The sequence below is a fragment of the Euphorbia lathyris genome, chromosome 5 (assembly GCF_963576675.1).
Source record: "Euphorbia lathyris chromosome 5, ddEupLath1.1, whole genome shotgun sequence".
Lineage (NCBI taxonomy): Eukaryota > Viridiplantae > Streptophyta > Magnoliopsida > Malpighiales > Euphorbiaceae > Euphorbia > Euphorbia lathyris.
In genome coordinates, this window is record NC_088914.1 from 93,517,597 (window position 1) to 93,542,925 (window position 25,329).

The 25,329-nt window shown below is 32.6% G+C and overlaps 1 protein-coding gene across 1 annotated transcript; it reads left to right on the forward strand.

The window, feature by feature from the left end:
• Positions 1 to 3,208: 3,208 nt before the first annotated feature.
• On the forward strand, positions 3,209 to 9,419 carry LOC136228773 (uncharacterized). The gene is made up of 3 exons (XM_066017250.1): positions 3,209 to 3,385; positions 5,332 to 5,411; positions 8,527 to 9,419. The coding sequence occupies exons 1-3, from the start codon at positions 3,239 to 3,241 to the stop codon at positions 9,002 to 9,004; spliced, it is 705 nt and encodes a 234-aa protein (XP_065873322.1). The 5' UTR covers positions 3,209 to 3,238; the 3' UTR covers positions 9,005 to 9,419.
• The last annotated feature ends 15,910 nt before the right edge of the window (positions 9,420 to 25,329 follow it).

The following is a 25,329-nucleotide window of genomic DNA, read 5'->3' on the forward strand; positions in this document are numbered from 1 at the left end:
TTATCATTTCTAGAAGAATAGAAAGGAGAGGCTGAGTACTCGGTTATAGTACTCAGCGGTAGATATAGGAGTGAGTAGAGGTATAGAGGAAGGTACTCTTGTATACTCAGCTTCTATTGTAAAAGGTTTCGTGCTCTACCTTTAAAGAGCTCAGTAGAGAATTCAAAAAGCTCGGACGAGTTCCGGGACTGGACGTAGGCGGAGAGGCCGAACCAGGATATGTCTGCTGAGTAACTCATTTCTAACCTTAAACTCCTTTACATATATTGCTTGCTATAAAAACTGACTAAGTAACAAACTCACGCTGAGTTGAGTGCACTAAGAAGCTGAGTTCAGGAATAGACTCTAAGTGCTATCTCCTGACTCAAGTAAAGAAGCAGACTTAGTCACAAGTTGACTAAGCTTGTGTCTTAGAATTACTTAGCGCCGCTGTGTAAACCTTTTCTTAAGAAAAGAAGTCAGCCTAAACGGACAAAATTTTAAATAGTTCCTATCCCCCCCTTGGAACTAAACTTGTCACGTTATAAGGGACCAACAATACCACATAGCTCTCTGCGCAGGTCAGAAAGGTGTAGACAACCACCCGCTTGAATGACTGATTATGTCCATCTATGTGTAGACACTTAATTTTCTAATGCTAATGCTCTCATAGTTGATACTTCACAAGTTTCAACTTCCTTACTTCCTCTTGCAGCTTTTTCAAAAGAACATAAAGCCTTTGTTGTTAATTTAATTCAACACAAAGAACCAGCAACTTACCAGGAAGCAGCTGCAAATCCAGCATGGACACAAGCTATGAAAAATGAAATTGAAGCATTGGAGAAAAATGAGACATGTATACTTACAGAGTTACCAAAAGGAAAGAAGCCTATTGCATCTAGATGGGTTTTTCGAATCAAATACACGCCAAATGGTGAAATTGACAAGTTCAAAGCCAGATTAGTTGCAAAAGGATTCAATCAAGTTCAAGGCATTAACTTTCATGAATCCTTCAGCCATGTTGCAAGAACAGTAACAGTAAGAAAATTTCTTGCTATTGCTGTTATATATTCCTGGAATGTTTATCAAATAGATGTTAACAATGCTTACCTACATGGTACAATTGATGAAGAGCTCTATATGGTTCCACCACAAGGGTATTCGAAAGCTAAAAATGGTCAAGTTTTCACACTAGTTAAGTCTTTGTATGGCCTAAAACAGGCAGGAAGGCAATGGCATAAGGAGTTATCGATTAATTTGGAGAAATTTGGGTTCATTCGTTCCATTTTTTTTATCACTGCTTGTTTATTAAGCAAAGAAGTTCAGGAGTTTTTCTTACAGCCATAATCATCTATGTAGATGATATTCTCATAACTAGTTCTAGTGATGAACAAATCTCAGATGTCAAAACTTTCTTGCATAGTCTTTTTACTATAAAAGACATGGGATCAGTCACTTATTTCCTTGGCATTGAGATAGCCAAAACTTCCTCTGGAATGATGCTATCACAGGTTAAGCATATTACTGACATGCTTAAAGATGCAGGCATGATGGATGCTAAACCTGCTTCTAGCCCTCTGCCATTAGGAATCAACTTATCTATAACAGGAGAAGAAATTTCTAATACAACTTTCTATAGAAGAATTATTGGCCGATTGCTGTACCTTGGTTTCAGCAGACCAGACATTGCCTATTGTACTCAGCAACTCCATCAACATATGTAGAAGCCTTGTGTCCATCATCTTAATGCAGCTCTACATGTGTTTAGATACTTAAAAGGCACTCTTTACATTGGCCTTTTTTATCCTTCACATACAACACATATTCTACAGGCCTTTTGTGATTCTGACTGGGGAGGGTGCCAGATAACAAGAAGATCTTTAACCGGCTTCTGCATATTCCTTTGAGAATCCTTAGTATCATGGAAAACAAAAAAACAAAGCGTCGTGAGTAAATCTTCAGCTGAAGCTGAATATAGAAGTCTTGCTGCTACATGTGCTGAGTTAAAGTGGATCTCTTACTTATTGAGTAACTTTAAGTTCAAACTTCAACTTCCTATTCTCGTTTCCTATGATAGTCAAACTGCTATCTCAATTGCCAAAAACCCAGTATTACATATTGCCACTATGCAAGGGAATGTGTCAATCAAGGTTTTATCAAATTGGTTCATGTCTCAACACACTCACAGATTGCTGATGTTTTCACTAAAACACTCAGTCACTCTCAAATGGTTCCCGCTCTTGACAAGATGAACCTTCACAGTATTCAGCTCGATTCTTCTTGAGGGGGGCGTGTTGGAACAGTTGTACAACTGTGTGTATTTTGTTGTAACAATCTGTACTCTATCTTTTCCCTTTCTTTTTCTGTTTCAGCAACTTGCTAAATCAGTTAGATCATAACTGCATTTTGGCTCCATCTTCTTTTGTAACAGATTACTAATTTCACTTGCTATATAAGCAATGATACTTAGTTAATTGTTTTTAAGAGTTTTCATAATAAAAGCTTCAGTTTCTTGTTTGTGTTCATAGAGCGTGTCCCCCATTTTCTACATCCAAGAAATTCGATTGAGAAATGGAGAGTTATTGAATGCAATTGTACACGGATAATGAATCATTTAGAACTTTTAAAAGTGACTTAATACATCTTATACCCTTGAACTTGTCCCAAAATGCCAACTAACCCCTTGAACTTTAAAAATATTCTACGGACCCTTATACTTGCTTAAAGTAACAAATTGACTCTTTAAAATATATCCAAGCCTTCTAAAGTTTCTGAAAGTGTAAACATTTCAACTTTTCTAAATTCTCTCCTTATTCTAATAACGTGGATTTTAGGAAGTTAACTGTTCATTTTAAACAACTATAGGAAGTCAATAGAACATTTTTAAAGTTGAAGATGTAACAAAACAACAGGTTAGAATGCTTAGGCTAACATTTTAGACAGATTAAGAAAATGTTATCAAATTAAGAGCCAAAAACTAATATTTTAGATCAAAGTCAAATAGTGTTTTAATCCATTTAAAAATTATTATTGAGCTTTCTTATGAGTTTGACAATTCTTAACAAACAGGCAAGCATCTCTCCAATGGAGGAAGAATACAACTTTACATCAGAATCAGAATATATGCATCAAGTGGAACAAAAGCTACAAATTAAAAGACTAAAGTATATATTCACATTCACATAAAATAAAAAAGAATTTAATATATAAAACACACATTATTATTTAGTTGTAACATAGAGGTGATCAAGTTGTTGGCATGAACAACAATACCCAAAATTTCAGAAACCCAAATGGGGATTCCAGCAGGACTGGCCGTCCAGAGTATACTTTTAATAACAACTATGGAAGGAGTTATCCTTCTCTTCCCACTTTTCCTCGCTTCTCTCCCCCTCATCCAACTCTGGTATGTATTACCCTATGTTTCGGGTTATATGGTCGTGTCATAATTGTGTTATGTTATCTATATATTTCATATGAATATATATTATACTCACTGTAAGAAAAATTGTAACTGTATATCAATCATGTCGTGTCGATTGGGTTATCTCTAGGGATCATGGGTGGAGATAGGGGAGTTTGACTATCTAGTGACGGGTCCAGGACTCACTGAGAGAGGGTTATGGGTGCTAAATTGGTATTTTTTTTGAGTATTTCCATAGAATTTTCGGCGTTTCTTGACAACTAGTGAGTGCTCATGCCCTCCTAAACCCCCTGGATCCGTCTCTATGGCTACAGAAACCACCCCTACCATGGCTGGTTTTGCCCCTGGCCACCGAAACCAGCCCTACTATAGATGGTTTCACCCCGGGCCGCTGGAACCACCTTAACCATGCATGGATGGTTTGGGCCTCAAAGTTTTCAAAAAATTAAAGTTGGCTGTGGTTAGTTAGCTTATTGAGTTTGTATTTAATTATAAAATCCAACTTGATTAATATATGATAGGGGATGAATTTCCTTAAGTTTGTTCAAAATGATCCAACTTGTTCAAATCTAGCTTAACTTTGAGAAGTTTTACAGTAGTACGAAAAAATTAGTTATTAACCACTTATACGATAACATTTTATATATACAGAAAAAAATAAAATTGAACGAGATCGATTTAGTAATTTTTTTACACATATATAGAATTGGTCTCCCTAGGAGACCAATCACGTATTCATTAGTGACTAAGGGATAAAATATAAAATTTAGCCATATGGTTATTGAGTGAAACAAGATTTAGTTTTTATGTATAAAACAATGTCATCTTAAGTCTAATATTTACAAAATAATGCAATTTAAAATTAGAGTCATTTGTTTCACGTACAATTTTAAAGTTCTAGCCACTATACAACTTCCAACATTCAATAAGATTTGAAATTGCAAATCTTCTATTAATGAAAACAAACTCATCTTCTATTATAACAAGACTTGTTATTGCATCGTTTCGTAAACTTTAGGTTAAAGATTGTACTGTTTTATTTGTAAACACTATATCCACTCTACTTGATTCAAAAAAAAGAAAAAAAAAACTATATCCACTCTACTCAATAATAACAGAGTTAAATTTGAGATAAATTACATCCATAGCCACTAAACTTTATTTAGTTTCACGGTATGGCTACAAAACTTCAAAACGTAACATAAAAATCACTCAACTTTGTACTTTCTAATGTTATGGACTCTAAATTTCAACCACCTCAAAATGACCGTTAACAACCTCCAAATAAAAAATTTCAAGAATTGATGATATTCTAAACAATTTCAATTTTTCAAATTTTGTTTCATTTAGGTATAAGTTTGGTTAAGAGAGATAAAATAAATTTTTAGAGAGAGAACACTCTAGAAATGATGATTTTGAAAAATAAAAAATGTGGTTTCATGGTAAAAGTCATTCTAAACAACTTAATTCTTGAACATTTCCATTTTGAGACCGTTAATGATTTTTGTGAGACATTAATTAAAGTTCAGTAATCATAATATTAGAAAATGTAAATTTGAATAACTTTGTTACGTTTTAAAATTCAGTCGGTGAAATTCAATGGCTACGAGTGTAATAACTTATCTCTATACCTATAAATTATCACTTTTATTTATTTTATTTAAATTAAGTTGACTTGTTGAGGGCGAGCCTTGGCGCAATGGTAAAACGTTGTTGTCGTGTGACCAGAGGTCATGGGTTCGAGTCTTAGGAGCGGCCTCTTGCCAATTAAATTGGCAAGGGAAGGCTTGCCCCCAATACACCCTTGTGGTGGGACCCCTCCCCGGACCCTCGCTCAACGGGGACGCGTAATGCGACCGGGCCGCTTTTTTTTTTTTTTTTTTAAGTTGACTTGTTCTAAAAATAAATTTCTCAATTTGTTTGATTAGGAACGAAGTAGAGGTGCTTATGATCCATATTGGCGATCAACAGATGAGATATTCACACCAAGACCTCTTGGCATCATGGGGTAATGTTTTTTTTTTTTTTTTTGTATTCTAATATCAATATTATTTTTTTTTCAGATTTGCCTCTAAATTTAGTTTTGGTGAGCAATTTAATTCGAATAAATGTTTAATACAATGTCTCTTATACTTGTTTAGGTTATCCGATTCATTTCTTGAATTTCGGAGATGTCTTATTACATTTCTGAATCCACTTAAAATGCCTTATTAGTCCTCTAAATCCTCTAGGCAAAATAAGGAGAAGTTGAACAAGTTATAATGTGTCACTTTAAGCAAGTTCGGAAGTCTAATAAAACGATATAACCACTTTGAGGGACCAATATGTTACTTTAAATAAGTTTAAGAGCAAAACGGTAATTCTAAGAAAGTTCAGAAAATTAATAAAGGGTGAATTATAAAATTGGCTAAATTGAGAGGTCCGTTTACATATTTAGCCCATTACAATACCTCTTACCAAACTAGACATTTTAAAGTTAACTTCCCAAAATTCCCTTAGTATATATACTATTACTTAACATATTTTGTGCAGAACATAATTTGTGCGGAGACAGTGCAGAGCGATTTTGGTGCGTTTTTTCCTACATTTTTGGTGCGATTTTTGCTACAATTTTGAAGTTTAGTTTTTCTATAGATTTAAAACCTTATTAAGGTTAGAGTTACGTTAGAAACTTATTGGAAACTCATTTAAGATGTATTTGTGTGTTTGAATGTTAGAAATCCTCTTATTTCAACAGGAAGATAATTTCGTCGTCATGAAACCTTACGTAGTAGAAGCAAATACAACGTTAATTCATAAGTCATTTGAATTGTCTCTGCAGTTGCTTCCACTGCGAAGGGATTGCAAGAACTATGAAGACAAAATGTCTTTGCAGTTTTATCACCTGTTTCACAGTTGCTTCAACTGCGAAGTAGTTTTATTTTCATGTTTCCCTTATACATTCTTTCCGACCTTTTCCGCACTAAAATCGCAATAAAAATCGCACCAAAATCGTAGTAAAAGTCGTACCAAAATCGCTCCGCAGTTGTCTCCGCACAAATTATATTCCGCACAAAATATGTTAAGTGATAGTATATATACTAATGATATTTCGAGAAAGTTAACTTTCAAAGTCTCTAGTTTAATAAAAGGTGTTGTAATGAGTGTAAATATGCAAACATATCTTTAAATTGGATTAGTTTTGTAATTTACCCAATTAATAAGTCATCTTCAAAATTTAGGAGTCCAATAAGTGAGTTTAAAGCAGATTAAGGGGTCAATAATCTTTTTTTTTTTTTTTTTTTTTTTTTTTTTTTTTTTGAATCAAGGGGCCAATAATCTGTTTTAGTATATGTGATTTTGAGCTATTTTGACATCTAATTGGTAAATAAAAAATTTTAGAAGCAAATTGATCTTTTACCCATTAATCAACTATTTTTCACTTAATTATTTATACAAAACTTTAGAACATAAGATATAAACTATATACTCTAAAATGTAAATTTCAGGTCTTAAATTATAAACTCTACACTTTAAAATATGTGATGTTTCATCAAATTATTCACATGGCATCATCTATATACTAACATATAATAAATTTTTTTTGTTAATATGCTCGTTTGCTTATTTTTTTATAGCTCTTTTTTAATATATATAATGTTTGGCTATAGCTGATAAATATAAATATTTTAAAAAGAAAATCAATTAATATTTACCAAAATAACAAACAACTAATAATAATAATAATAAACGGTAAACAATAACTAAACCAAACAAGTTATTAGTTATTCAACTCGACATTTAGAGTTAAATAAATTTAAAATAATATCTGCCTATGTATACACTAATACATATTATCTTTGAAGTGGAAAGAATATATAAAACGAAAAATATAAAATATACGGAAGAACGAAGAGAAAGAAGCTTTTGGAAATTGTATTTCTCATTATGCTTCAAGTTATGTCATATCTTACAAAAATAATATACATATTGGATTTGAGTAACTCCTGGATCTTAATGGCTTAATATGTTACGAACCACTAAATTAAGTCTAAAAATCTGATTCGTCTTTTAGATTTATAATGTATCTTCTTAGTTCTTGAACTTGTATGTATTAAGCACTTGAATTCATTTAAAATGATTTATTACCTTTATGAATTTGTTTTCAGTGATTGGTTGGATTTTGAAGTTGTTTAAAGTGATATACATTTCAATTTGTCAAAAAAAAAAAAAAAACTCTCTTGCTCTGCAACATGGACTTAGGGAGCTAGTAGTTACATTTTTAAGCAAGTTTAGGAATCTAATGAAAAACTTTGTAAATTCAAAGAGCCAATCAAATTTTTTTAACCAAGTTTAAGAGACATCTGATGTATTAAGCCAATCCTAATTAATAGAGTAACTTAATACTTGATACATATGTGGCCCATGTACTTGGCCCAAAACTTCAACTGTCCAGTGAACTTTCAAAAGTTCCAAATGCCTCCATATTCTTGTCCAACTGCATTCAATGATTCATACTGTCCAATTGCCTTCAATAACAACTTATTCTTTTTCCAATTGTATTCAATTACCCTCTTATTCTTGTCCAATTGAATTCAATAACCCAACACTTTATTGCACTGTGAATTTTCAAAGGTTTATAATTATATCATTTCTTTACAACACATGACGAGCACTTTGACACGTGACAGCGCGTTTCTTCCATTTTCTGCATCCAATAAGTTCTATTGAGAATATGAGGTTATAAAATGCAATTGGACAAGAATATAGAGTCATTTGAAACTAAATTTCATTCAAGGAGATAGTTGAAGTTTCGAGCCAAGTATAGAGGGCAACATATTTATTAGTCCAATCAATAAATAACTAGAAACTTAACCATCCCATAACTCTTAAATCCATAACTCTAGGCAACTCTTCATAATTAACACATTAAGGTACAAGTTTACTTAAGGTAAATTAAAAAAACCCTATAGTTATACAAATTGACAAACACGTGCATGTGGTTGTTTTTGCGACGTGCATACGTTTAATAATTCGTGTAACTACAAAGGTTTTTTTTTTGAATTTAACCTTTAATAAATTCTAACACCAATATTAATTTCTTTTTTATATAATTTGATATCACCATGAAATATGGATTACAGTTTACCTTTGCAGCCACCTTCAAGATTGGAAATTCATGTAATCAACAACATGCCTCAAACTAGTTCTGCACAAGAACACTCAGCAAGGTTGATCCAAGATGAGCAAAAGAATGCATTAAAAAGGCTAAGAAAAGAGATATACAATCCAATTCCAAAGAGAATCTCAAGTAGATTGTGTTTGTACTATAGAGACCAAGCTGCAAAGATTGTGAATGACATGGAAAAAGGGAAAGAAGAAGGAAAAAGATGCGCAGTTTGCTTGGAAGATTTTGAAGCAAAAGAGATGGTTATGGTAACACCATGTAACCATATGTTTCATGAAGAATGTATTGTGCCTTGGATAAAAAGTCATGGTCAATGCCCAGTTTGCCGGTTTTCCATCTGGGAGCCATCTGCTGGGAGATCATCAACTACTACTAATGATAACAATATTGGAGAAGACTTGATCTCAATCTTAAGAGCTATGGGTGCTATATAATGATTTTTATGTTTTTAAGGTTGTTCTTAAATGTCCTATCATCAATTATACATAGATTCAAAATTTAGTATATAGTTGCATACATAGTTCAATTTGAAAGAATTAACTTGGGGTAGATTATACCATATTCCCTCAATTTTATCGTGTTTATTCTTCAAGGTCTACATTTCAATGTTACTTTCGAAGGGCAGTAAGCTACACATCACTTTTTAGGGAACTCTTGGTTTCTAAAAGATAGAGTCTCCATCCGGTTCCAACCAATTGGAAAAAATCGAAAAAAGTTGGTCCCGAAAGACAATCCTACCTTCCAAGGTTATAGGTTCACGGACAATTACTTACTTTCAATTGTTAAATGCATTTAAACTTCAGTGTATGTTTTTTCCTATATTTTTATGGTGATTTACAGTTGTATACATCTATATGTCCATAGTGTACATCATACTTGTAAAATTATCTAAGATATTAAAAAAAAAGGTTTGATTGAAAATAATAAAAAAGGTTTATAGAAACAAAACTTTTATTAAAGCATGGTTTTTTTAAGGAAACAAATTTCAGGGACTGAAATTGTAACTTTTATTGACAGAGATGATTTTTTTTTCTTTCAAAAGAAAAAGATAAAAGTTTTGGATTAAAAATAATATTTAGATCCCGTAGAGGGCCTAAAACTGATGAAAACTATTAATTTTTTATTTTATGAATTTCATTTAGAAATTATATACATTTATATGAAACAAAAAATTTAAAACATGTTTTGGGGTGCAACGCGAGGACTTACCAAAAAAAATTTAAAACATGTAAGCTATCTCAAAATAAAGGTTAAAGTGCAAAAATACCCTTAATGTTTTAGGTCAGGAGCAATTTTATCTCTAACGTCTAAAATGGTACAATTTTATCCCTAATGTTGGAAGCCAAGAGCAATTTTACCCATAACGTTGATAAATTGGGTCAATTTGAGAAATAATTCATCAAACTGTCTTCTCGGTCATGAATAATAGTGTCTGACATTGATCCAATTTATTAACATTAGAGGTAAAATTGGTGCAAAATTACAAAATTGATATGCAATTGATGCAAAATAAAGAAAAAAATGACTGTATTTTATAATAGTGTCTGAAATTGATCCAATTTATCAAAGTTAGTGATAAAATTGCTCTTGGCTACAAACATTAGGGGTAAAATTGCACAATTTTAAATGTCAGGGGTAAAATTGCACTTGACCCAAAACGGTAGGGATATTTGATGCGTAACAACCCGAGAATCCCGGAAATGGATGATTACGAGTCGGAAACATTATAATTTACGTTTTTTTATAAAAAAAACCATGAAAATAATATATGACAATGGAACGATTTTACATTTTTCGTCACCAAAAATTAAACAATTTCACATTTTTTATCTAAAATTTTTTTACTTAGAATTTTGCCCCCCGCTCTCTCAAATCCTGGATTCGCCACTGGATCTACTGATTATTCATGATCTTTATATCATGAAGAGTTAGTAATCTTATTAGGTTGTGTTTATTGTTTATATTGATTGGCGATTAATATTTCATGTTTTTTGGGGTTGGATTATTTGTCCTGCTATGAAACCAATGCATAAGATCATTACTATTATAAAAAGATTTTACATCTAAGAAACATAATCTTAATTATCTTTTATAGAGGTTTAACTAATATTTAAACCCAACACATATTCATCGATATAGGTGGGCTTAAAGCATTATTTGGCCCCTAACATATCCAAAATTGTGTCATTTGGTCCCTGACCTATTATTTGGTCACATTTGGCTGTTGACCTATCTCATTTGATGAAATTTCACCCAATTTGTATGAATACTTAACGGAATCGTTATCTCATCGATAAGTAACGTTATTTTGACACTTAAACTTGAAACGTGATATTTCTTAAAGTTTTGTTTCCCCACATTATGTGGAAATAATTAATTAGATTAAAAAAATAAAAAAACAAAAAAACAAATCCTAAACTAAAATCTATTAAGTTCAAGTGTCAAAATATCGTTAATTTTATAGAAAACCCTCTAACAAACTGTGGTTCTCGAAATGGAAATTACAATGCAAACATTTTGATATAGTTAAACGTCATTTATAGTTCATTACCACATATAGTTGAAAAAAATCTCATTGTTGACCTCAAAGTATTAGAAACAAACAAAGGCCCTGTTTTGGAATTAGTTGTTAGCTGTTAGCTGATTACATTAGCTGATTTGACTAGCTGATTTGACTAGCTGTTTGACCTGTTTGGTAAAAATTAGTTGATTGATAATAGCGGTTTGTGCAAAAAGACGAATAAGGGCATTAATTTTGGCGCAGGAGAAGATGGAGTCTATCTATTAGGGTTAAAGAAGTCCATTAATTTTTATATTCCAAAACGCTAATTGAAAAAGCTCATTTTAAGAGCTTTTTCTAAATTAGCGTTTTCATCCCAAAACTCTCTCCCAAACATCTCTCCACCAAACACTCCAATCAACGGTTTCAGTGGTCAAACCTCTAAAATTGGTCAAAACCGCTCTTTTTATCCCAAAACGCTCTTTACCAAACATGGCCATAATCTTAATTATCTTTTAACAGAGGTTTAACTAATATTTAAACCCAACAATACATATTCATCGATATAGATGTAATGCCACTTAATTATTATTATTATTATTATATTCTGATGGCAGCCCATAATATTAATACTTAGGTTAATTTTATAGAAAACCCTCTAACAAACTTCGGTTCTCGAAATGGAAATTACAATGCAAACATTTTGATGACACTCATTTATAGTTCATTACCGGATATTGTAACACTCTATTCTAATACCATGTAGATATTGTTCGTTCTGGTCCAATTTCAACACATTGGGTCTCACGGCTTTAAAACGCGTCTTCATGTATTGAATTCCCATCTTACTAATAAGCCTCAATCACCCCCTCTCCATATCCAATGTGGGATTCAGTTCATTCCTGCCCCCATCGCCATCCCTTAGGGCCGCTCCTTGCTCAGGCCTTCTACTCCGGCGCCACCCACTCCGGACCGGGTCGTTACAGGCCCACCAGCTTCCGCCTGGTTCGTCCCCAAACCACACATCGTACGTGAAGAGTCGGCTCTGATACCAATTGTAACATCCCGATCCAATACCATGTAGATATTGTCCGCTCTGGCCCAAATCCAACACCTTGAGCCTCACGGCTTTAAAACGCGTTTTCATGTATTGGATTCTCATCTTACTAATACGCCCCAACCACTCTCTCTCCATTTTCGATGTGGGATTCAATTCATTCCTGTCCTCATCGCCATCCCTTAGGGCCGCTCCTTGCTCAGACCTTCTACCCCGGCGTCACCCACTCCGGACCGGGTCGTTACAGATATAGTTGAAAGAGTCCCATTGTGAGCCTCAAAGTATTAGAAACAAACAAAAAGAATAAACTAGCCCATCTCAATGATAATTCAATTCTCAATCACAATCCCAACGACAATAACTTATTAATTACTCGTAAATTCTGAAAAGTAGGCCTTATGTTTACCTAATCACTTTGAGTAGGAAATTTGGAACTCCTATTCTATCAATTTTTAAATTGTTGAAACCTCCATCCATATATTGAGTATAATGACACCTCCATCCATATATTCAATCAATTTTTAAATTGTTGAATACCAAATACAATTGCTAGTTATAGAGAGGGAACTAGCATTGAACAAAAAATTTAATTTAACTGAAGAAAAAAATTAATAGATAGAGCAAACATTCCAACTTCATTAATCTTTAGTCCCCACTCCATTGGAGCAACATACACCAACTAATTGCAGATCCCACCATATGAAACCAAGAAACATAATGACTTGAGGAAGCCCCGAAGAAAAACATAGAAAATCAAGTAGAAGATGAGGGAAACGATGGAAAAAGGAACTAACCATTCGTTCCGAAAATTGAGCACATTTGTTTAAATTGATTTGCAGATAAGGTCTGATAATTTAGGGGTCTTAGGTAAAGTGAACAATAAGAGCCCATTTAATATAAAATTTACTAATTAAAGTGTAAGGGTTGGATATGGCCTTAATTTTTTTTATCCATAGGCCTTCAGAAATAATTAGGTCGTCCTGTATGATTTTATCACTATCTATATTAAAACAGAAAAGTAATTTTCATATATACATAAAACACTAATTTATTTTGGCCCCCTTCTAATCCTGGGCCTTATGCCGGCGCACACTGGGCCTAGGCCTAGGGTCGGCCCTGTCTCGCAAAATGCTCTTAGAGACCTTAAGAGACCTTGCAAACAAATGACTTAAACGCCATTACCAGTTTTTCACTACGCTAAAACACTCTTCAGACGACGGTTAAAAATCGTCGTTCCGCGAGATATAAATCTGTCACGGGGCTCGCTGTCGTCTATTGCACCTTCAGATGACGGTCAAGTTCTGTTATGTTTCGTCATCACACATGACATTAGCCTATTTTCTTACTGTCATCTTACCCTTGTTACGATGCAGTTTATTTATTACTGCCATCACCTTTAATGTCATCACATGACATTCTAATAATTAAAGCAGATCCGTCTATTGGCCGCCATTTTCTTGCCGTTTTGGTTTTCATTTTCGTCCAGTTCGGGTTGCTAGCTACTATCTAGTGGAGGAGGAAGAAGAAAGCTTGTCTTTCTTTTCCATCCTCCCACAATTTTTCGTTTTTCCTAGTTGTTTTCCTTTTATTTTTGTTAGTTTATTTTAGTTGGATACTATACATTTTATCGGATCTCTGAATCCGTTGGAACTCTGCTAGTTATAATCTTTGATTTTGTAACCCTTTCTGTTTTAGCAATGGAAGAAACGGTAGAGCTTATCCACATATCACTGGATCTACGGGATTGCAAAAGAAAGGACTTAGATCCGAAGGTTCAGATGATGAATATTTGACACAGTTGCTTCGCTGCGAATTTGGAGTTACGTTACATGTATGTTTCAACTATTGTTTATGTGATTTACCTTTAATGGCTTTTGTTGTTGCTTTTTATAGTCTTTTTTTTTACCTTAGTGGATCATGTATTAAGCTTAGTCTATACCTATGTGAGGTTTTATTTCTTACTATTGTCATGTTGTACTTACAATCTTATCACTTAATGAAATATTCACATTCCTATATAGAAAAAACTTTCATTAAATTCTAATAAATCATGAAAACAATTTATATGTTAGAGACGTAACAGAGGTTAGATATTTTAAGGACTACTGTTGGTCGAAACCTATAAAAGAAAAAATAAAAAATCACTCAACCATTTAACTCAATCATTTTGCCACCATTAACAACCGTCTCAAGATAAAATAATTATATTATGCGAACTTAACCCATACCGAGGAATGAAAAGCCAATATCAAAAAGAATAAAAGCATAAATTTCAGTATTCGCATCGCCTAGAACGTGCCCAAACTATTATAATAATCGTCTCCCAAGATACAACAATTATATTTTACGAACTCCAACCCATGCAGAGGAATCGGAAGGCAAGAATAACAAGAAAAACAACAAAATTTTTAAAAAATATATAATGGAGAAGTGGGGTATCAATCCCTATACCTCTCACATGTTAAGCGAGCGCTCTACCATCTGAGCTACATCCCCTAATTGAAATAACCAAGATTTTCTAGTTCTTTTGCTTTTATTTTTGTCAATTTATTTTAGATGGATACTATATATTTTATCGAATATCTGAATCCGTTAGAACTCTGCTGGTTGTAATCTTTGCTTTTGTAACCCTTTTTGTTTTAGCAATGGCAAAAACGATAGATCTTATCCGCATATCAATGGATCAACGGGATTCCAAAAGAAATGACTTAGATCCGAAGGTTTAGAATAGTTCAAATGATGAAGATTTGACTACAGTTGCTTCGTTACAACTTTGTCAAATATTAATTTAAATAATATCAAACTAAGAAAATCATTGCTTTTCATATATTTTGAGAACTACGTTTTATGAATTAGGGGTCTAAAATATATTTTTTAGGGTTTACGATTTATGTATTGAGATCTAAAATTTATAAATTAGGACACAAATCATATTTTATTTATGATATATTAAAATACATATTGATAGTTAAGTTTTGTAGTATGATTTAATTGTAATTTTATAATCAGATATGATTTTCTTGTAAATAGCCCAAAAAAGAAAAAAAAAAACCACTCAAACATTTAAGTCAATGATTTTTAACAATAGTCTTTCAAAACAGTATAATGATATTGTGCGAACTTTAACCCATACAGAGGAATGAGAAGCCAATACCAAGAAGAATAAAAGCATAAATTTCAGTATGATATTCACATTGCCTAGAACGTGCCCAAACTACTATAACAATCGTCTCCCAAAATCCAACAATTATATTTTGCGAACTCCAACCCATGCAGAGGAATCGGAAGGCAAGAATAAGAAGAAAAAAAACAAAAATTTTAAAAAATATATAATGGAGAAGTGGGGTATCGATCCCCATACCTCTCACATGCTAAGCGAGCACTCTATCATTTGAGCTACATCCCATAATTGAAATAACCAAGATTCACTACGCCAAAACCCTCTTCAGACAACGGTTAAAAACCGTCGTCCTGCGAGATATAAATCTGCCACGGGGCTCGCTGCCGTCTATTGCACCTTCAGACCACGGTTAGGTTCTGTCATGTTTCGTCATCACACATGACATTAGCCTATTTTCTTACTGTCATCTTTCCCTTGTTACGATGCAGCTTATTTATTACTTCCATCACCTTTAATGTCATCACATGACATTCTAATAATTAAAATCGCCAGATTAACGTGTGGGCAATTGGCATATTGAATTTGAAATGAAAGTTCGTATAATAATTTCTGTCGTTATAGCCTGTTTAGATGGCATAGGTCTTAATCAATCCTGTCAAAGGATTTTTTTTTCCAGATGACAGATACGTTTATTTTAATGTCTTTTTATTGTTGTTTAGATGACATTTTAAAAAATTAAAATGTCACTTTTTGCCTTTTTCTTCGTTTGAATTTCTAGTTTTTACCTGAATACTGAAACATACTAAAATATGAACATGAAATTCTATATATCAATGGTTTTAATTTTATTGGAGACAAATACTCATAATATGTATACATTTGTGCACATACATTTTGAATTAAAACACAAAAAAATAACCAATATCTTGAATAACGTCAATCCATATCTTGGAGTAATAATTAGGCCTATAATCCCAAATGCCTTGGTATTTGCAAAAGCCAAAGCAGGTCATTAATATTACACACAGCCCTAAACTCAGTAATTACAGACCCTTCTCCTTTCACGACCTTTCACTTATCCACCACAATCATATCACTATAAATATATGTATCATACGCGTTCAGAATCCATACCTTCAACAACCCAGAAAACTTACGCTGTAATAATGGATCCCCTTGTTGAAACTCCACAAGAAATAATTGCTGACTTTGAGAAATTGTACATGGAGAACCTAGAGTGGCTTCTGGCCATTGATGGTACGTATGTCAATCCATAGTTGTTCTGTAACTCTTCCTGGTTTCTTCTGTGTATTTCTAATGATTCTTCTTGGATGATAACGTACAGGTCCTCTCAATGGTAACTTCTTCACATGGTCGATCAGAATGAAAGGCCCCCAATACATCCCATATGAAAGGGGTGTATTTGAAATCAGAATCAGCTACCCTCCGGATTTCCCAAACAGTCCTCCAAGAGTAATATTAACTCAGATCAGTAAGATATAATCACCTACATGACATATAAACATACACTAATAAATGTCTCCTCTTATTCTCAGTTTCGCTTCCGGAATAGGATATATCATCCTAACGTGGCTCCCCAGGGGTTGATTTGTCTTCCCCATATCCTTAATACCCATCACTTATCCACTGCCACGGTATAATGCAACCATTTATCTATTTCATTTGATAAACACACAACATCATATTTTTGATCTAATTATTTTATGCATTTTGTAGTGTCTGTGGCACCTATATGATCTACTTCTACAGCCCCACAGTGAGGAGCCATATCCTGGGCAAGAAGCAGTTGCTGAGCAATACCGCAGTAACAAGGAAGAGTATGAGGGCCTCGCCCAGATATGGACTGAGGAGTATGCAAAGTGGATATGAGGGGCAGAGGATGAGGTTCTCCTTTAAATTCCAAATTTCCTAAACTATCTTGAGTAAGAGAAAGGAGATTTGGAATTTGGAGAAAAATCAAAAGGTAACAGTCAACCCCCCTCCCTTTTGCAATATAACGTAGAGCTTGCTATTCAGTTCGTATGTATATGCAAGTAGACTAAACTGACCATTTTACAATGTTCCTTCCACTTGGGTTGTACTCGTTGTACAATGAACTTGGTAATAAGGTTTATGATGCTGTCACCATAAGGGAATTTATTTGTGCTGAATGCATCATAAACCTATCACCATGTTGAATGTTGTTGTTAAGAAATCAAGTCGAGTGAAAAGGAACATAGTAAGAGTATGGCCAATGCACATACATAACCCTTTACGTAGAGCTTGCTATTCAGTTCGTATGTATATGTATACTCTATCTAATCAAAATATATCTTATCATTTGCAAGTCATATCAGTACATGCAATTAGCCTAAATTTACCCTTTAATACATGCTTCATACATGCTCAATGACCCTTTTACAATGTTCCTTTAATACTTGATGCATGATTAATGTATATTGTAAACGAATTGCATTCAGAATCCTTACTTATCAGCATAACTCATGTTCAAATAAAAAGGAGTTAGTTGAGTTCATAACATTTTCAGCTTTAAGAGTATGTCTAACATGCTATAACAAGTAGACAACTTATTCAAGTAGACATATGTATATTCAAGTGAACATGCTATAACAAGTAGACAACTTATTCGTGCATGTCTATTCCTTATTCAAGACAACTTATTCCTTACTTATCAGCATAACTCATGTTCAAATAAAAAGGAGTCAGTTGAGTTTATAACATTTTCAGCTTTAAGAGTATGCCTAACATGCTATAACAAGTAGACAACTTATTCAAGCAGAAATATGTATATTCAAGTGAACATGCACGAGGAAGTAGACAACTTATTCGTGCATGTCTATTCCTTACTTATTCAAGACAACTTATTCCTTACTTATCAACATAGCTCATATTCAAATAAAAAGGAGTATGGCAATAAAGTGTATGATATGACTATGCTTCACAAACCATATGTTGTAGGCATGCAAATTATTTCACTCAATGAACATTCATAGCATAAGAGTATGACCAATCACAACAACATCATACATGTAACTAATCAGCTACATGCCCAAATGAACATTCGTACACATACTCAATCAGTCTAGCTTCCTAAACAGAACATCAAACATAAACATGTTTCATACACATACACATACACATACTCAATCACTTCTAGCAGTATAACTCATAGGTGTAAGAGTATTGCCAATCACAATGAACATTCAAAGCTTTAGAGTATGCCTAATCAGCCACATGCTTAATGATCATTCATAGATAAACTCTATGAGTCCTAGCTTCCTAAACAGTTATATCTAACCAATCAGTTCATACCAATCATTTCATCATCAGCCACAACATCATACATATATGTAATCGTTCAGTTCAAACCCACATAACAATATATATACTAAATCATGCTAGTTTCCTAAATCAATGAGTTCTAGGTTCCTAAACAGTACATCAAACATACTCAATCACTTCTAGCTTCCTAAGCAGAACATCAATCATGAACAAGCCAACATGCTTCATATACATACATATACTCATTCAGATAACAAGCCAAGTGGAAGATATATTGTAAACCTATCTCAACAGCACCACCCACAACAACATCATGCATGTAACCAATCAGTTCAAACCAACATAACATTAATATATATTCAGTAAGTTAAAGAAATCTTCCCATATGCTAAAGGCATGAACCGATTGACAATCTCTTCAGTCAGCCTTCCCATGTACTGAAGCATTCTTACTATCCCTGCAAATATTATGTTCAAATAAAAAGGAATCAGATGAGTTCATACCATCTTCAGCATCAGGCACTGTATTGCCCTATGTTAAAAAAGATAAAGACCTAAGCTTTTCAGCAGTGAATCTGAATATAATAAAATCAGTGTGGCTAAGCGAGAGATCTAAACCTTTCAACGATAGGTCTGAAAATCACTAGATCCTTATTCCAGCTACTGAAATCGACATACACAAAAGTAAATCGGATGACAAAAAGATAGAGTAAGGAACAATGAAACTCTAATACATCTAGGAACGAAGAAAATATGGCTTACCAGTACCGTGTTTCGAGCTCACTCCCAGTGATTGCATATTGAAATCAACCATGGAGATAGAGGGGGGTGAGAGGGATGAAGGTTGACTGGGGTTTGGGATTAGAGAGAGGGTTTATATATCAGCTGAAATTTCAGTCAAACGATCGAGCGCCTAAAATTTGGTATATGGCCACGTAAGTGAAATTTCATTTGCCGCTTTTTTGTTTTTGGCATACAATGACATTCATTTAATAGAGGTGTCATCTGTTGAGCGCATCAAATTTAACGAAAACGCGCGTTTTCTTTGGATGAAAATAGTGTGTAATCGTAACATCATATGAGAATCGAGCGCGTTTTTGATTACGCATTCAGATGACATAATGTTAAAATACTGTCACGAAAAATATTCAGACGACACGAAACAAATGTCTGTCATGTACATTGTGTCATGTGAAAGGGAAAATGAAATAGTGTTTAGACAAAGCTAAGGCTTTCAACCATTAGGGTTTGAAATCAAGCGATTTATAATTATTGGTTTTTAAGGAAACAACCCTCATTAAAAAGAAACCAAGCCATCAAAACTGCAGTAAAGAAGGAAAAAATTGGAAGGAGAGAAAGAACGAACTGAATGAAGATAGGTTAAATAACTGGATATAGTTGAGGAATAGAAAGCAGAACGTGTATCAGATAAAAACTGATATTCAAACCATGGGAGAAGAAACCGTATTAAACAGTATACCTTCTACACAAACCGTAGGAAGAAGAAACACTACATTTACGCCATATCATCAAACTCACTCTAACATTGTCGCATGGTGATATTGTCGACATATTTATATTATTGTAATAGATTAGTCCATAAGTTCACTAGGCGGAATAAAGAGAGCTTTAACAAGTTAAAATATGTGTCATTTAAGCAACTTTTAATATATTAATTTAATCTTTGCCAATAAATTATTTTAAATAAGTTTAAGGAGAAAAATGGTGATTACAAACAAGTTCAAATGAACAATCAGACATCTTCAAAATTTAAAGGAAACAAAATAAGGAGTCAATAATCTTTTTCATATATGCGATTTTGGATTAAATTGACATCTAATTGATAATAAATTTTTCTAGGAGCAAATTGATCAATGAAATTGAATGGACAAAATGATCTTTTACCCATTAATTTGTATGTGGAAAGAGATTCAATTTAATTTTATACTTGGCTTGACCCCAAGATCTAACATTGGCTATTAATTTAATTGATTAAATAATTTATTAGTCCCTACATTTTTATTTATACATTGATTAATTCTCGTATTTTAAAAATACATAGTTTAGTCCTTAACTTTTCATCTATTCAACCTTTTAGTTCCTTATAGAGGGATTACACTATTTAATAATTCAAATATTTAAAAGATTAAAATTTGAATGGAACGAATGTTAAAAACTAAATAGTTTGTTACTAAAATACAAGAACTAAATGGTATATTAGGTAAAAATATATGGACTAATATTTTTTTTAAATGATATGGACTAATAAATTATTCACCCATTTAATGGAGATATTTTATCCGCACACCACATCATTCTTGTTTGAAGTCAATAATTTGATAATGTATGACATATTAACTAATAAAATACTAACATACGTAATTAATAATTATTTATTTTTCAGTTAGATATTTATACAAAATTCTAGATCATATGATATAAATTATAAACTCTAAATTATACACCCTAAATTCTAAAATGTACGATGTGTTATCAATTATTGCCTTGACGCACCACGCCGTCCATAACCAAATGTATAAAAGAGTGTTTGGTTATAATTGGTAAACAATTGTTAATAACTATTTTGAATCAAATCAGTCTAAAATAATATGTGCGTCATATATATGCAAATATATATTATCTTGAACTAATTTAATTCTAAATGATAAATTAAAGAATCAAATTGTATATATCTAGAATTTATTTTGGTACAAGATAACTCTACAAGTGAATTGTTGAAAAGAAAAGAAGAATATATAAAATGAGGAATAGAAAATAAAAAGGATAGATGATGAAATTTTTAGGAAATCTATTTCTTCGTATGCTTAAGGTTTGTGTCATACTTACAAAACATTATATATATATATATATATATATATATATATATATATATATATATATAGTGTTAGTGTAACACCCAATTCTCCATATTGTTTAGCACTCATAAAATCACATTACAATGCCCACTAATATAACATCCGGTCTTCAATAACATTTATTATTCATAAAATCTCATTAAAACGTCTCATTTATTATTACTCATTAAAAACTCACAATTCAAACATTAAATTCTAAAGTCAAGCTAACTACTAGAATTTAAAATACAATTATCTCAATCTAAATAAACATATATTATAGTCCCAAAAATATAATTTAAAACTAGAATAAAATACCATAGAGATAAAGGAATCGAAATGTGAAATCTTATTTCCTGAAAAAAAGGTGGCAAGGGATGAGCGGCCTACTCAATTAGGTGATAGATAATATGTATTTGTCACATGCAACATATAAATCACCAAAACATATTACATATGAATATAATTACAAAATAATAGATTATCACATTTCTAGCATTTTATAATTAATACTAAAACTGTATGCATGTTTTCATGTTAATTCTAGGAAGAAGTATACCCAATGGTTCACCGACCATTCGAATCAATAACAATCTCCATCACAATCACAATCTCCATCTCATCATAATATATCAAAATAAACAGCATATGATGCCACTCCCTTCCGAGTATTCCGGTACCACTATAATGCGTAGCAAAAAAAAGAACAAAGCATCTCCCGTATCCCGAGATACTCCCACAAAAACATGTTCCATAACACCATTTGATAACTCGCTAATCTTCTTTCATCGGATTATGTCCCTGTGAGGCGCTGTTCATATTCTTAAGAGAATAAACAGTAATCACAAAGTAGGGTTTAGAATAATGTGTGTACCTCCAACACCCTGTGACAGGGGTATTTATACAGGGTTTTGTAACAACCATAATAGCTCTCCTTTATTGCCTTTAAATGTAGCTTAATGCTAACCTCTTTATGTTAAGCCGTTAATGTCTTTAAGGAATTATCAATGTTCATTAATGATGGTGGTTTCTTTGTTAACGGCTTAACAACACCATAGGCGGATCTTCACGTAAGGGCGTATCTCCATTTACCCTATGCCCCTGGGTTCTTGGATGACAAAGGGGATAGGAGGTGGCGTATTTCCTCGAACGAATCCTTTAGTCGTCTGGACCCCTCCATCCGCCAAGAGCTGGCGGATCTCTCTTGATGTCAAAGGCTCATTTAGTCCATCCGTTTGTGGATATTTTTAGTTAGGCCTTATGGATAACATTTTGGATCTTATCACCATTAAAAAAATTAATTATAGAAAATAATATACAATTGATGTATAAAAAAGATTAAACTTTATACAAAGTAAAGATGAAGCATTAATTTACCTGAGCAGAGCCAACAATGTAAATATGCAAATAGTGTCGACCATAGATTATCATATCCTCAAACATGGCTAGTGGTATTGTTAGTTAAATGTCTAGAGCAGCCACTAGTGAGCTCGTCCAAACAACTCTCATTCCCCTATTAAGATAATAAGACATTAATTGTAGTGAAAATAATTTAAATTTATATAAAGATTTAATTATATATACATACTAGAAATAGTCACAGAGAACATTTCCAACAAAACAGTTAACAAGGATAATTTATTCTAAGCTCAGTTGAATGAGGAAATTTGAATGTGGGTTCTACACCCATGGCACTTAGAGGCCACTGTAAAATCAAATGCTAAAACCATTAGTTAATGCTCATAAGCGGTTCGACTCATTTACAACATGCATTAGCTTTCCCAGCCACCATAGTCATTTTTAATTGGGAAAAGTATAAAAATAAACCTTGTGGTTACACCTGTTTTCGATTGCAGACTTGTAGTTTAAAAATTTACAAACTGGTACTTTGAGGTTCATTCCGTTAGCAAACACATACCAAATTGACTAACGGTGTTAAAAGTCAAAGGGAAAAGAGTTAATTTAGTCCTTATATTTATTTATTTAATAAATTAAACCCTATTATTATCTAATTATTACAAAAAAAACCCTAAAATAAAAAATAAAAATCAATTACACCATTTTCTCCATCTTTTTTAATTTTTAATTTTTTTTCTTCTTTTTCTTCCTTCTCTCTCATCTTTGTTAATTTTTCTCTCTCTAAAATCAAATTTTCTCATTTTCTCCATTATCACTCCCGAAGGTATCTGCATCTACTCCTTCTTAACCATTTTGAGTTTCTCATTTGGACAAAATTCACTCACGTTTTAATTGAGTACCAAAAAATCCAATTCAAAGCATTCAACTTCGGTTTTTTTTTGTTCTGCTAGCTTCACATGATTGGCACTTTGACAGCTGTATAAGACTAAAAGCCCACTTTCAGTTCCTATTGCTTGCTTCTTGCTTCTTCTTTTCATTTTCTTTTCAAACAGTCAGTTATTATGTGCTCAAAGTTCTGATCTTGGATATAGGGGAGTGAATCAAGATGCTCTCAAAATTCCACTTGAATGCATCACCAGCTACACCCACTTCTTTGGTTTTGTTTCAAAGGGACTTTTGCAAGTTTGGCTACTCTACATTCAGCTTCTCTCGCCGCATGTTGAGGTTTAAGGTTGTGGGTCAGTCTCCTGACAACAGATGGATGCTTAAAGATTGGCTACTCTACATTCAGCTTCTCTCGCCGCAGGTTGGCTACTTCCCCATGAAATAGTGAGGGTTTCGAAACGGAACACAGTGACCTTTGTTTATATGTTTACAGGTGGATCTATGGACATATTTTGTATGCTTTATAACTTTTCTTATTCAAAATTCTGATTTTCTCAGTGCCGTTTATCTATGTGTGAAACTTGTATATATTGTTAGAGGTGGTTCAAGAAAGATTCAGTCTAGGGTTGTCTAAGACCCACGATCTTTTCAATGAAAATCTGGCTAGTGGAAAATCAATGAATTCTAGAGAGAGAAAAATTAACAAAGATGAGAGAGAAGCGAGAGAAAGAGAGAAGGGAGAGAAAGAAGAAAAAAAATTAAAAATTAAAAAAATGGAGAAAATGGTGTAATTGATTTTTATTTTTTATTTTGGGGTTTTTTTTGTAATAATTAGATAATAATAGGGTTTAATTTATTAAATAAATAAATATAAGGACTAAATTAACTCTTTTCCCTTTGACTTTTAACACCGTTAGTCAATTTGGTATGTATTTGCTAACGGAATGAACCTCAAGGTACCAGTTTGTAAATTTTTAAACCACAAGTCTGCAATCGAAAACAAGTGTAACCACAAGGTTTGTTTTTGTACTTTTCCCTTTTTAATTTATAGCATTTATTTCTAGTAACTACTTTAATTCAATTTTAATTTAATATACCACAATAGTTAATTATATAACCATTATTTTTAGGATGCTATACTTGTTCTTATGTAAGCCTTAATTTTTGGGATGTTACAATTAGATTTGAGTAACTCTCAGGCGTCGTTTGGTTTGCGGAATAGAATGGAATGAAATAGAATAACTATTCCAAATGAATAGAATAGCAAAAAATCTAATAGAAATTCCTTAAGAATAACTATTCCTATGTTTGGTTGGTGGAATAAGATAGAACTTTCAAATATTTAATATATATTATTTTGAAAAAATATATAAAAAAACAGAAAAATGGGAACATGAAAGACGGAAAAAACACAAAAAATAGAAAAAAAACATTAAAAACAAAAAACAATAAAAACATGAAAAAAGAGATGTGGAAAACAATAAAAACGCAAAAAATAAAAACATAAAAACACAAAAGAAAAGAAAAAAAATGAAATAAAAGTGGAAAAGAGTGAAAACGTGAAAAACATATAAACGGGTTAGCATAAAAAACATGCAACACATGAAAAGTTACAAAAAAATGTGCAAATGGTAAAATGCAAAAAAAACGTAGAGAATGGAAAGCTGTGAAAACGCAAAA